The sequence below is a fragment of the Chrysochloris asiatica genome, unplaced genomic scaffold, assembly GCF_000296735.1.
Source record: "Chrysochloris asiatica unplaced genomic scaffold, ChrAsi1.0 scaffold00117, whole genome shotgun sequence".
Lineage (NCBI taxonomy): Eukaryota > Metazoa > Chordata > Mammalia > Afrosoricida > Chrysochloridae > Chrysochloris > Chrysochloris asiatica.
In genome coordinates, this window is record NW_006408635.1 from 2928750 (window position 1) to 2942017 (window position 13268).

Here is a 13268-nt window from a genome sequence, read left to right on the forward strand (position 1 = left end):
TTAGTGACTCTAGGTTCCCTCTGTTGGTCTAATTGTTGGAGACCCTGTGTTAATGTGTTAATTTTGGTTCTTTCCTCTTTTTGGATGTGCGCATTTATCAGAATAAATTGTCGTCTCAGCACTACTTTTGCCGTGTCCCAAAGATTTGGTATGCTGTGTTTTCATTTTCATTTGTTTCTAGGAACTTTGTGAATTCACATTTTATTTCTTCTTTTACCCAGTCGCTTTTCAGCAGGGTGTTATTCAGTTTCCATCTATTTGACTTTATTTCCTTGGTCTTCTTATTGTTGATTTCTAGTTTTATATCATTGTGGCCTGAAAAGTTGCTTTGCAGTATTTTGATGTTTGTAAATTTATGGAGGCTTCTTTGTGATCTAACACACGGTCAAATCTGGAAAATGTTCCGTGTGCACTGGAGAAGAATGTATGTTGTGCTGTTGTTGGGTTGAATGCTCTGTAGACATCTATGAGGTCAAGTTGATTGATTGTGTTGTTTAGTTCCTCTGTAGCTTTGTTGACTTTCTTTCTGGTTGTTCTGTCCCTTTTAGAAAGTGGCGTATTAAAATCTCCCACTATAATTGTAGATTTATCTATTTCTTTCTTCAATTCTACTAAGACTTGCTTCATATATCTTGGTGCTCTTTCATTGGGAGTGTAAATATTTATTATGCTTATGCCCTCTTGCTCAGTTGACTAAAAGGGTTTTCTTGATTAAAAGAAACAATCTATGCTGGTTATGGAGGGCAGGGGAAACTATTCACAGACTAGAGGGTAGACACATGTTAACATGGGTGATATGGCATGCAATATATACAACAAGAGGGAGGTTAACAGAGGAAAGATGAAGGTAGCAGGAGACACAGTGAGGAAATCAAGAGTTAAATGATTAGAGGTAAATGTTGATACATGGAGGGGATTGCGACCATGTAGTGAACCCATGTGTGTGGTTTGTTGAACATAAAACTGACGCTCTGCTCTGTAAAACTTCAGTCAATTAACAGTAAAAAGTCTTTTTAAAAAAATATGTTATAAACAGAGGTGCCTTGCCTCCCATGAAGTTGGGCATCAGTATATGACATTGTTGCTTTGACGCATGAACAGCGTCGTTGAAAAACAATTTTCATTCTCCTCCTTCCAGTGACTCTTCAACCTGAAGATTGAAGCAGTTGGCAGATTTTTTTTTTTCCCTTTTTCTTTCTGGTGCTATAATTACTATAACTAATTTTCACCAAAAAAAAAAATAAAGTGTTATTAAGAGAGGAAAACCAACGTCATTTTGCATTTCTTCTTTTTTGACTACAGGGATTAATATTATTTTATGATGTTAATGAAATTTCTCTTGGAGTTGCTGCTTTTGAGAACTCTGATATTGTGGTCGTTTGGCTCTTAGATGACTTTTTTGTCTAAACACCGGTGACCTGCTCTTAGGTTCAGCGCAGGATGTGGTATAGGCTCATCCTCCTGCCACCTACACATACACACACACACACACACACACACACACACACACACACACACACACACACACCTAGAAGCTGTTTGGTGTCTCTAGGGTCTGCTGGCAGGCACCTTGGCGAGCCCTGGGGGACTGGAGGGATGTTACTAACGCTTCTCTGGCTTCCCACTGGAGTGAAAAGGAGGAGGCAGTCGTTTTGACTGGAATTACCGTGACACTGTTAGAACAGCCTCTGTCAGGACCACTGGGGAGAGTCAACTTGAAGTAGGGGTTCCTAGTGATGCGCTCAGCTGTTAACTGAAACAATAGAGATTCCACCAGTCCATCCAAAAGTACCTTGGATGGAAGACCTGGTGATCTACTTCTGAAAACCCAGTCAGAGAAGATCTGATGAAGCACTTGTACTCCCACACCTGGGGTTACCCTGTGTCAGAATGGACCAATTGCTGCTGGTGTGCTGGTTACAGCAGCAGACAGGGTGCTGACAGGGACCCCTCTCTTAGGAACCCCAGTGCGTATCAGAATCAGCATCTGCAAATGAAGAAGTTCTTTATGGTCCAGGGGAAAGAAACGGCAAAGCCCCACACTCCTGTGTATTAACTGCGCCCCATTGGATTTGGAAGTGATGTAAATGTAAACTTTGAATTCAGATTACGTGCTGTGTGGGGGAGGAACCCTGAACTTGTGTGTTTCCTGATGTTCTATTTTTACGCTTGTACCCAGGATGTTACTTTAACACAGGTTTTACCCTTTAATTGGTTAGGATTTGGAGTTGCCAGCTTCTCGGCTGACAGTAGCATTAATGGGCCATATAGTGACGCATAGTTTAGGAAGAAACAGAATTGTAGGGTGTCTTTTACCTCGAGACTCACGTTTCCCCAGTTGTCTGTAAGTCAGAGGCAGTCATCTTCATGGTGGGCTGCCTGGTGTATCCTATTATCTCCAAAACATGCTAGCAGATCAAAGGAGAAAGAGCCAGACCTGGTGCCTGGGGGGTGGTGGTGGTGGTGTATAGCGCTCAGCACCCATCTGAATTGTTGTTAAGTGCCTTTGAGTTGGTTCTGACTCATAGCGACCCGTTATAGGGTATCCGAGGTTTCACATCTTTTCCAGAGCACAAAGCCTCATTTTCCCCTGCAGAGCGGCTGGCAGCTCGAACCGCTGACTTTGTGGTGTGCAGTCCAGTGGCCATCGTATGGAGGGGAAATAAATAAATGTAGGTCCAAATGAAGATCAAGACTATGACTTTGGAGATATTCAGCCCAGTTCACGCAGTCTGATTTGTAGAAGCTCCTGTTGGCCAAGCTGATGATGATGTTGTTATGTGCCATGGAGTAGGTTCTAACTCAAAGCGACCCTGTACAGGGTTTCCGAGTCTGTAAATCCTTGCTGGAGCAGAAAACCTCATCTTTCTCCTGCGGAACAGTGGGTAGTTTTGAACTGCTGACCTTGAGGTTAGCAGCCCGACTTGTAACCACTACGCTACCTGAGCTCCTTTGTTGGGCAAGCTAGATGTGAGATTTTTCAAATTACTGGACCTCATTGCAAAATGTTAATTTCCCAAGGAAACCGACAAAAGGGCATATTAACCAAATATAAACAGCTTCCTGTATTGAATCTGTAATTTTGTTATTTCTCAGTATTTGCAGTCTTGTTGGCCAAGCATTCTTGTGGAGCGTGTCTGAACATCTGGACTGCAGGGTGCAGGCATTTAGTGTGTGAGAAGCACATGCTTATTTTAGTGTGATGGAGACCCTGAACCCTGAGAACACCCACAGTGTAAGATCCCAGGTGAGGGTGTGCTCCAAGGTGGAAGCTGTTTTCTGGTAGCAGGACTTCCAACCATTTCAAAACTATTCAATTATGGCAGACAAAGCTAAACCAGAACAGACTTAATTTTTTTTTAATTTGAGTGACCTGGAAAAGGAGAAATGACAGGTCAAAAGCCCTGGAATGGGAGACTCCGAAGAGTTGTGGTGAGCCCTTTTCAGAGCTTTACAGGAGGTGAAGTTACTGGGAGGACTGTAGAGTTTCACATATGCAAAGTGGTCAGCTGCCATCTCTAAGCAGGTCACCATTGTTTCCAACTCTATAGTCCAAGAGATTTGGTTGATACGAAATGTGCATGCTACCCTTGTTTTCTAGGGAGATAAGTTTCTAGCAGAGCTTTGATGTTTCCTTTCCTGGTTATTGTTGCAATGAACATAAATTTTAAAGATTGGGGTTTGCTTGGATTTTTGCTTCCTTGGCAATGACTGAACAGGGACGAACCAGTTTAGAGCCCTGTCTGATGGGATAGGGAGTGGGGAGAGAGTGTATATTTACTCCCTCCAGCAGCTGGTGCTCAGGACGTGGGCAGAGTGTGAGTGGGCTGCTATACATAGGCCTTTGGCTCCCAGAACAGGATGTCAGTGCCGTGTCTGTTTAAAACTGCTTTGTAAACAAGCATTAGCATTTTACCAGCAGCCGACTGATTTTTTTTCACCCAGCCCTCTCTGTGCACATGATCTCTCTTCTCTAGCAGGGACACTGTGGCACACAGCGTGCTCCTGGAATGCAGGTCCTGGTGGAATTGGACATGTGTGGAGCTCAGCTGTCCTGTGCTGTGTCTGTCCCCAGGGCAGTGCCCCTGCTAGGTGGCGCTTAGCATTGCTAAGAGTTGGAGGTAGCCAGCAGAGGGACTCTGTCCAGCCACTGTGTTACCTGGGGGGACATGGTATGCTGGGACAGGCTGAGACCCCTGAGACTGCCCAGAACTGCCTGGTCTCCATCCCCCTGGCCAGGCTCTCTGGTTGCTGGTCACTGTAGTGCGTCCTGCTGAAGTACGCATCTCAGAGAGGATCCAAGCCACACCCCAGAGCTCCCTGATGTTAAGGGGTATTGAGGGTAATGTGGAGGGCCAGCAATTCTGAGCTGAGCCTTGGCTCCTGGGTGAGGCGTGTCCTCTGTGCATGGGGAATGGCCCCTGGCCAATGGTTATATTCTCTGGATGGGGGGTGTATCCTGGGCAGGGTGTGTCGTCTCTGGGTGGGCTGTGTACCATGGGCGGAGAGTGTACCCTGGTGGGGCTTGTTCTTGGGATGGGGGTCTACTCTAAGGGTGTGGCGTGTACACCTTTGGTGTGGCGTGTACATCCTGGGCGTGGTGTGTACATCCTGGGTATGGTGTGTACTTTCTGAGCGGGGCGTGTCCTCTTGGTGGGGGCATATATTCTCTGGTCAGTACGTGTAGCCTGGGTAGGGCGTGTGCCCTGGGTGTGGCTTGTGCACACTGAATGTGGCGTGTACATCCTGGATGGGGCATGTACACTCTGGGTATTGTGTGTACTCTCTGGGAGGGGCATACACCCTAGGCGGGGCGTGTCCTCTTGGTGGGGGCGTATACTCTCTGGTCAGAATGTGTATCCTGGGTGGGGTGTGTGCCCTGGGGGTGGCGTGTGCACCCTGATTGTGGCGTGTACACTCAGGGGGAGGCCTGTACCCTGGGTGGAGCGTGTACTCTAGGTCGGGCTTTAGCCTAGGCTGAGCTGGGTTTGACAGCCATGTCTGACAGTTGACAACCATCTGTCAGCTTTGATTCAAGGTAAGCCTATGTATGTAAGTATAGAACTGTGCTTCACTGGGTTTTCATTGGCTTTGGTGTTTGGAACTAGATGGGTAGGTTTTTCTTCCGAAGCAACTCTGGCTGACGTTGCGCCTGTAGAGGTTACCATCCAAGTATGTGATCTGTTTGCACCGGTGAGTCATCTGGACGACAGCTGGGCTTGCTAGGAAGGTGTCAAGTCACCAATCAAGTACAGGAGATAGAACCAAGAGCAGCATTGGAAAATGCCCCTCTTTCATGTCTGGGTGATGGGACATGGGGCCCCCTTGCCCTTGCTTTCTCAGTAGGTAAAGGAGACCCGCTTTTGAAAGAGGCAAAAGGTAGTTTGGGAAATGTGGCACTATAGGATAAACTCTGAAGTACTAACAGCAAGGTTGGCGGTTCAAACCCACCAGCTGCTCCTCGGGTTGTTATAAGTCGGCGCTGAGTGGACAGTACTAACAACAAGGCCCAGAAGTTTGAGAATAGGAGGGGACTTCAAAAAGTTGGTGGAAAAGTTCTAGTACCTTTTCATTGCATTCTCCCACAGACTTTTAAAGCCCCCTTGTATATGGAGTGGAGGATTCAGCATTGGCTAGGCACCTCCTTACTTTCGCCATCTCATTTTCCCAGTGTTCACTCAGCACCCCCAGGAGTCAGGCTGCGACACACTTGCCGGACCGAGCTCTTCCCTGGCGGTGCTCCTGACATGAGCAGTATGGATGATGTTTCTCTACAGAGGTGAAGGGAGCAACATCCCCCATCTGACTGTTCCCCAGACTGTGAGCTCTACGTTCTTGGGCTTCTATCCCTTTGTTGTTGTGAAGTGCCGTCGAGTCAGTTCCGATCCATAGCAACCCTGTATAGTGTTTCCAGGGAGCATCTGGTGAGCTTGAACCACTCACCGATCTTGCAGTTCAAATGACTTTGCAGTGTGATGCATTAGCCCGCAGCGCCACACCAGGACTCCTTAGTCTATCCTGATTTCCTCAGACTGCTGTGTGTCTGTCCTCTGAGGGGGCGGTGGTGGGTGTCATGCAACCTTCCATGCATGAAACGTGGGTTTGAGTCCCAGCCAGTGCACCTGATGCGTACTGTGGAGGTATGCATGTTGCTGTGATGCTGAACAGGTTTCTGTGGATCTTTCAGAGTAAGAGTAGGAAGATAGGTCTGAAGATCGCCTTTCGGTGAAGAACAATGGTCCAATCTGCCATCGAGCCTGGGGGGGCGGCACTGGATCTGGCAGCATTCTGTTCTGTTGTGTCTGGTGTCACCATGAGTCAGTCTAATGTGACAACAGCAAACAGCCGCAACACTGCCTTGGAAGGGCCGGCTCCCTCCTGCTCCTTTGTGCTGGCTTCTTGGGTCTCTCTCCGTATTCCTGTGGCTGAGCTCGGCACACCTTCCCTCCCTGGGGCTTTCCGATGACTTCTAACTCCAGTGTACTCTATGGATACTATCCCTGGGCATTAGACCAGCCTGCCCACACCCTGAACTCCTGTGCATCTCAAACTGGACATTGCCCAAGCAAAGCTCACTGTTACCACCCCCGCCTTGTATGTGTTCCCCATCGACCCTGTCGCTCAGACATGAATAAAAGCAGGCATCTTCCCAATGCCACTTCAGGATGCATCTCTTCGTACTTGGTTAGTGATATACAAGAGCCCCAGGATCCACTTCCTCACCTTCTCTGCTATCATTTTTTTCTTTTTTCCCAAATATCCAGTTACTGTTGAGTGGGCTTGGACTCCTGACAACTCCATGTGTGTCAGAGTATAACTGCTCTGTAGGGTTTTCAGTAGCTGGGTTTTTAGAAGCAGCTCCCAGACTTTTCCTCTGAAGTGCCTCTGAGTGGACTCAAACCCATAACCTTTAGGTTAGCAGCAGAATGCGTGGTGTACACCCCCCAGGGTGGCCATTGCTCACCTCTTAGCTGTCCAGCCTTCCTGTGTTAGTTCAGCTCCTTACTCCTCGTTCCTGAAGGATTGCTTTAACTGCCCAGTCCACTTTTCTGCCAAGGCCTTGCCCTACAATGTTTGACCCCTCATGGAGCATCCTTTCCTCCTGGATGCATGAAACAGGGAGCCTGGTCCTGCTGGCCTCTCATCCCAGCCTGCCTCTTTGCAGGCTGCTTCCCATCCTTGGTTTCCCCTTTCCTACATCCCACCTTTCTTATCATCTTCAGTTTTAAAGACAAGTCAAGTCCATCAGTTACTCCTTGGAAACACTATACAGGGCCACTGTGAGTCGGAACTGACTTGATGACAATAAACAACAACAAAGACTGTTTAGATTTTAAGACTTCGTTCAAGGGTCTCTTTTTCTTTGGAGTCTTTTATGGCACCAGAAAGAATGTGTTACTTCTTTGTGTCCTCGCTCAGCCCTTTGAGGACTTAGCTTATCTGTGATGCCTTTGTTATACTCCCCTGCTTGAAACCCCCTCCCATCATAATAAACCCATCCTGAGAGCATCCCATAGTTCATCTTGGTAATCTTAGCATCTAGCACAATGCCTGAAAGAAAGACTGGGTTGGATGGATACATTTATGCCGACTACATGGGGAGCCAGACTGTTTTTTTCCATCAGACATCATTTAGGTGGTTCACACACTAGACTAGGTAGGCTGAGATAGGGGGTCAGGAGTAGATCTGGCTCTAAATAAGTGGGTGGGATCTGATTTCTCATTTAGTCATTGTTGTGGTGCTGTGGGTTAATGCACTGGGTTTCAAAGTTACTTGAACTGCAAGGTCGTTGGTTCAAGCTCAGCACCGGCTCCTAGGAAACCCTGTACAGGGTTGATATGGGTCAGAATCAACTTGATGGCACTCAACAACAACAGTAACAGCACCCTGCTAGGGAGGAGCCTTCCTCGTGGTGCAGCCTGAGAAAGGCTTGCCCATGTGCTCTGGTAGCAGCTCCCGCTCTTGTGGTTAGCACTGCCTTATCTAGGTGAAGGATTTCAGCAACCAGCAACGTTTTGGTGTGACTTGAATGATCTGGCCCTTCTCTGGAAGGCCAGAGGAAGAAGAAGTCAGAGCTTTATAGTTCTGAAGAGCAGCACATGTTTTCTTTGGGTCTACTTCTGCCTTAAAGCATGTGCTTGTGTCGTAATTGGAGATATTAGCATGGTTCAGGTGACAGCATCTCTGTCCACATAGTCCCTCAGCTTCCTAGGACCCCTATCGCTTCTAGATGTCTCCTAGAGTTCATTCTCCTTGCGTCTGTCTTGCTGGGCTGTTTTGTTGTCAGGAGGCGTATCCCTTCCTTTCCATCCCAGGCAGGTACAAAATCAGTGACGTCTAGTTGTGCTACCTGGGGTCTGAAACCATTTGGTATCCTCTCAGTTGAGGAGACAGTCTTCAAATACAAAGATTAAGATAAAAAGGTATGTTCTTGTGTGTATTCATTCCAGATTGTTAATTTGAGAATCCTGGGGGTCGGTGGGGGGGTGAGCATTGTTGAGGGTAGGATGTGTATATAGTTATAGAATGGAAAATTGTACACTCTCATTACATGTAATGTTATTTCTGAACCTTTACTGTGGACGTTGAAAAAGGTACACCTTTTCTTTTGGAACTTTAAATTTAGGATGGTGTTGTGACTAATGCTTATCAATGAGCAAGTTTGTGGATTGTAATAAGAATCTGTGATAGTACATAATTGGTTTTCCAAGATCTCCCTGGAGATTTTATCCTTGGGTAGCCTGAAGAGGGAAGTACCCACAAGAAGCCACTGTTGTTTGATCCTTGGTCCAGATTGATGACTATAAGCGGAGCTTATGAGAAAGTGGCCCAAGATTGAAGCCATTTCTTTGCTCCACTTTAACTAAAACACAAGTAGGTAGAAGATGTTGTTTCTGTCGTTGAATGTGTTCATATTGTGACTTCAGTGTCCCTCTTGTCCACTCAGTTACCACTAGTGTGCCCCCGTGGGCAACAGAACAAGCAGTTCCGCATTTCCTGCACCATCTTCATGATTGTTGGGGTACTTGAGTCGGCTGTTTCGGACACTGTGTTCCAAGTGCCTTCCAACCTACAGGGCTTATCTTCAGTGCCGTACTGGACAGCATTCTATTGCGTTGCCATTGGCTAATTTTTGGAATAGATCGCTACGCCTTTTGTCCTCGTCTTAGTTCATAAGGGACTGGGATAAGTAGGATAAGCACTGAGCTGCTAATTGCAAGGTTGGAAGTTCAAAGCCACAGGAGAAAGATAAGTCTTTCTGCTCTGGGAAATATTTACAGCCTCGGAAACCCTAAACAGGGTTGCTGTGAGTCGGAATCGGCTCAGTGGTAGTTGCTGTTGTTAAGTGCCATCAAGTCTGCACCGGCTCTTAGCCTCCCTGTACAGGGTTCACGAGGAACAACTGGTGGGTTTGAACCACCTGCCTTGTGATTCACAGTCCAGTGTTGCTCCTACAGTACCACCATGCACTAAGCTTCTGGTATTTGAAGTACTCGTGTCACAGCTTCCAGCCTCATGGGCTTGTTGTCATTAGTTGCTGTCCAGTTGATTCCAACGCGTGATGACCGCATGTTTACAGAGTACAGAACTGTGCTCTGGGGGGGTTTCAAGGCCGTGACTTCCACAAACAGATCGCCAGACCTGTTTTCCAAGGTACCTATGTGAAGTGCCATCAAGTTGATTCTGATCCATAGCAACCCTGTATAGGGTTTCCAAGGAGCAGCTGATGAGCTGAACCACCGACCTTGCAGTTCAAAGGACTTTGCAGTCTGATGCATTAGCCCACAACGCCACACCAGGACTGCATGTACCATGGACCAGATACCTATGGGTGGGCTTAAACTGCCAACCTTTCAGCTAGTTGTTAGGTGCTATCAAGTTGGTTCCAACTCATAGCTACCCTATGCACAACAGGAGGGAATATTTTCCCAAAATTGTTATTACTGAGCCCATTGTTGCCCCCATGTTTTCAGTCCATCTCGTTAGGGGTCTGTCTTCGTCTCTTTCTCTGACCCTCCACTTTACCTTGTAACCTGATAACATGTCCAAAGTGTGAGAGACAAAGTCTCTCCATCCCTACTTCTCAGGAGCAGTCTGGCTGAACTTCTTCCAACACAGATTTGCTGTTCTGCTGATGGCCCATGGTACTCTCAGTAATCTCCAACACCAAATTCAACTGCAGCAGTTCTTCTGTAGTCTTCCTGACTCTTTGCAAATGTATATGAGGTTATTGAAAATACCATGACTTGGGTCAAATGCTCCTTAGTCCTCAAACTGACATCTTTGCTCTTTAACACTTTAAAGAGGTCTTGTGCTGCAGATTTGCTTAGTGCATTATGTCATTTGATTTCTTGACTACTGCTTCCGTGAGTGTTGGTTGTGGATCCAAACAAAATGAAGTCTTTGACAACTTCAATCTTTTCTTCGTTTATCATGAAGTTATTTACTGGCCCAGTCGTGAGGGTTTTGTTTCTTTAGTGGTTGAGCACGTAACCCTTTGTGCATCCAGGACACCCAATACAATCAGTATTGTAACAGCACTCGACCAACTGAAGATGAGTGGTGATCAGCATCACTGAAGACCACTCTTCCCTTCCTTCTAGGATGTTAGTTCTAGGAGTCTTGGTATAGTTCTGTGGGTTAATGTGCTCAACTGCATAGTCAGTTTCAAACCACAGGGTTGGTGGTTCAAGCTCACCAGTCAAGATTGGCGGTTCAAGCTCACCAGTCGCTTCTTGGAAACCCTATACAGGGTCACTATGGGTCAAAACCGACTCAACGGCACTTAACAACAACAACAGGATGTTAGTTGAAGGTCTTGGGTGCTGCAAACTATTTGCACTTGACTACTGACATACAGCCTCGGAAACCCTGTACAGGGTCGCTATGAGTTGGAACTGACTCCATGGCACACAACAACAACAACAACTGACATACAGGGAGTCCTGGCGCTGTGGGTTAATGCGCCAGACTGCAAGTCGTTTGAACTGCAAGGTCGGTGGTTCAATCTCACCAGCTGCTCCTTGGAAACCCTACACAGGGCCGCTATGGGTCAGAATCGACTCGATGGCACTTAACAACAACAACACTGACATAGAGGGAGCCCTGGTGTGGCGCTGTGGACTAATGCGTCAGACTGCAAAGTCGTTTGAACTGCAAGGTTAGTGGTTCAAGCTCACCAGCTGCTCCTTGGAAACCCTACACAGGGCCGCTATGGGTCAGAATCGACTCAGTGGCACTTCACAACAAAAACTGACATAGAGGTTGGTAGTTCAAACCCACCCAATGGCACTATGGAAAAAAAGCGTGGTGCTATTTTCCCTCAGGATTATAATGACTAAAACCCGATGAAGCAGTTCTACCATGTACCACAGGGAGTCGCCCTGAGTTGGAAATCCACTTGACAGGCCCAGGTTTTAAGGTTGCTAGGCTCCCCTGCTTAGTTTCTTTGGGGGAGCCTTTAATCCTGTTGTGTCACTCTTATCTGCACATGGCTCAACTCATTTAGAACGTTTTTGTCATTTTTATTGCAGATTTCAGCAATGTCCCTGACATCATGACTGGTCTGAAGAGGAGTCAGACAGATGGCACCCTGGACCAGGTTCCCCACAGGGAGAAAACGGAGCGGACTTTCAGGGTAAGATGCTGCCCTAAGTCTCACTAAAACAGCAGCGGGTGGTGCTGATCTCCACTGCCCCTGGGGCTGGGAGAAACAAGAGGCAGATACTCTGTCCCTGGGCCCAGCCCCACCGCACCCCCATTAAATACAACACTTTCGGTTTTTATGGCTATTTTTAAAGTGATGTCCTAACAGGATCTGTGCCCCAGAGCCCCTCCATGATACATTCCTACCACAAAGAGAAATGGAAACCCTGCCATGCATGTACCAGGGTGGCTTAGCCTGGGGCATTGTGCAAACCGTGTTCAGTGTCTGTGCCATTCTCCTGTGGAGCTGGCTGCTCAGAGTCAACCCTGCTTTCAGAAGTGCTCTGATTGACACAACCTATTTTCATGCACCCTAGTGTCAACTGATTTTGAAAAGATCATTGTCTCAGATTTCTGGCACTCTCTGGTTTTGAATACAAAGTAAGAGTCGAGAAATTAGAGCTATAACAGTCTCTTAGATAAAACTGACTGCGGGACCATAGCCACTGGGGTCTAGACAAATACTGCCAAGGGCTGATGCCTTGGTGACACTTGGCTGATGGTGACACGCACTCTGAGAAGGTGGGTCAGGTTAGAATCGGCCAGATTCTGCATTGATGCAGGAGACCACTGCCCCCTCCCCCTAAGCTCCTCCATTCTCCCTCCTGTAACCCCATCATCATTCCTACTAAAACCAACAACCAGTTGACTTTGAGTCATTTCCAACTCACGGCAACCCCATGTGTGTCAGAGTGGAATGGTGTGCATAGTTTCCAAGGGCTGATTTTCAGGACTGGATCACCAGGCCTTTCTTCTGCGTTGCCTCATTTTGGGCTCAAACCACCGGCCCTTCAGTTAGAAGCATGTTAACAACTTTTACCACCCAAGAACTCTTTAAAAATCAGTTCACATGGAGTTGATTCTGATTCTTGGAGACCTGCCTCCTCCCAAGTTCCTCTTCCCTTCCTTCTCCAATTTCTGATGGACAACTGGGAATGCCCCCAGCATGCGGTTTCTCTTCACTGCACTGAATCCGTCAGCCTTCTTAGACTTATTCCTGTATTCCATTTCTGGTAGGTAATTTACTCTAGGAAACCCAATGTCATAGCTAGTATCCATTCATTTGCTTTTCTTCTTCTCAAAGAATATCCTCATGTGTTTTTCGTGAAAGTTTTCACCACAGATTAGGTCCCCATTCTACCTAAATTGTTCATTGATGTTGGTTACATTCTTCACAGTGTGTGAACATTCTCATAATTTCCATCCAGGATGTTCCATTTTCAGTAATCTAGTTCCTTACTTCCTTTCCTTTTCATTTTTTTTTTTTCTTTAATTATTGATGTTTTAGTCTCATCTAGGTGGTTTTTGGAAGGAGCACAGTCCACCTGGGTAATATTCTGTATTTTGTGAGCCAATCTGAGAGAAAGAAGGGGCCATAGGGGGTTGTTTTGGTTCAGGGTTTATGGGGTATCTCAGGATGAGAGTCTGGGGGAGTTTTGACAGGTCCAGTAAGTCTGAGCTTGTTAACTATTTGAGTTCTGGTCTATGTTTTCCCCACATTGTCTCAGGGATGATCCGTCTGTTGTGACCCTGATGAGACTGCTCTGTAGTGGCGGTTGGG

At 46.8% G+C, this 13268-nt stretch overlaps 1 protein-coding gene across 2 annotated transcripts in view; it reads left to right on the forward strand.

Moving 5' to 3' along the window:
* Nucleotides 1-13268, forward strand: part of TIAM2 (T-cell lymphoma invasion and metastasis 2) — a 524960-nt gene that overhangs the window by 456570 nt on the left and 55122 nt on the right. For both annotated transcript variants that reach the window (XM_006868446.1, XM_006868447.1), the window contains one exon: nt 11536-11639. In XM_006868446.1, coding sequence (XP_006868508.1) covers nt 11536-11639 — 104 coding nt within the window. The remainder of the gene's footprint in view (nt 1-11535; nt 11640-13268) is intronic.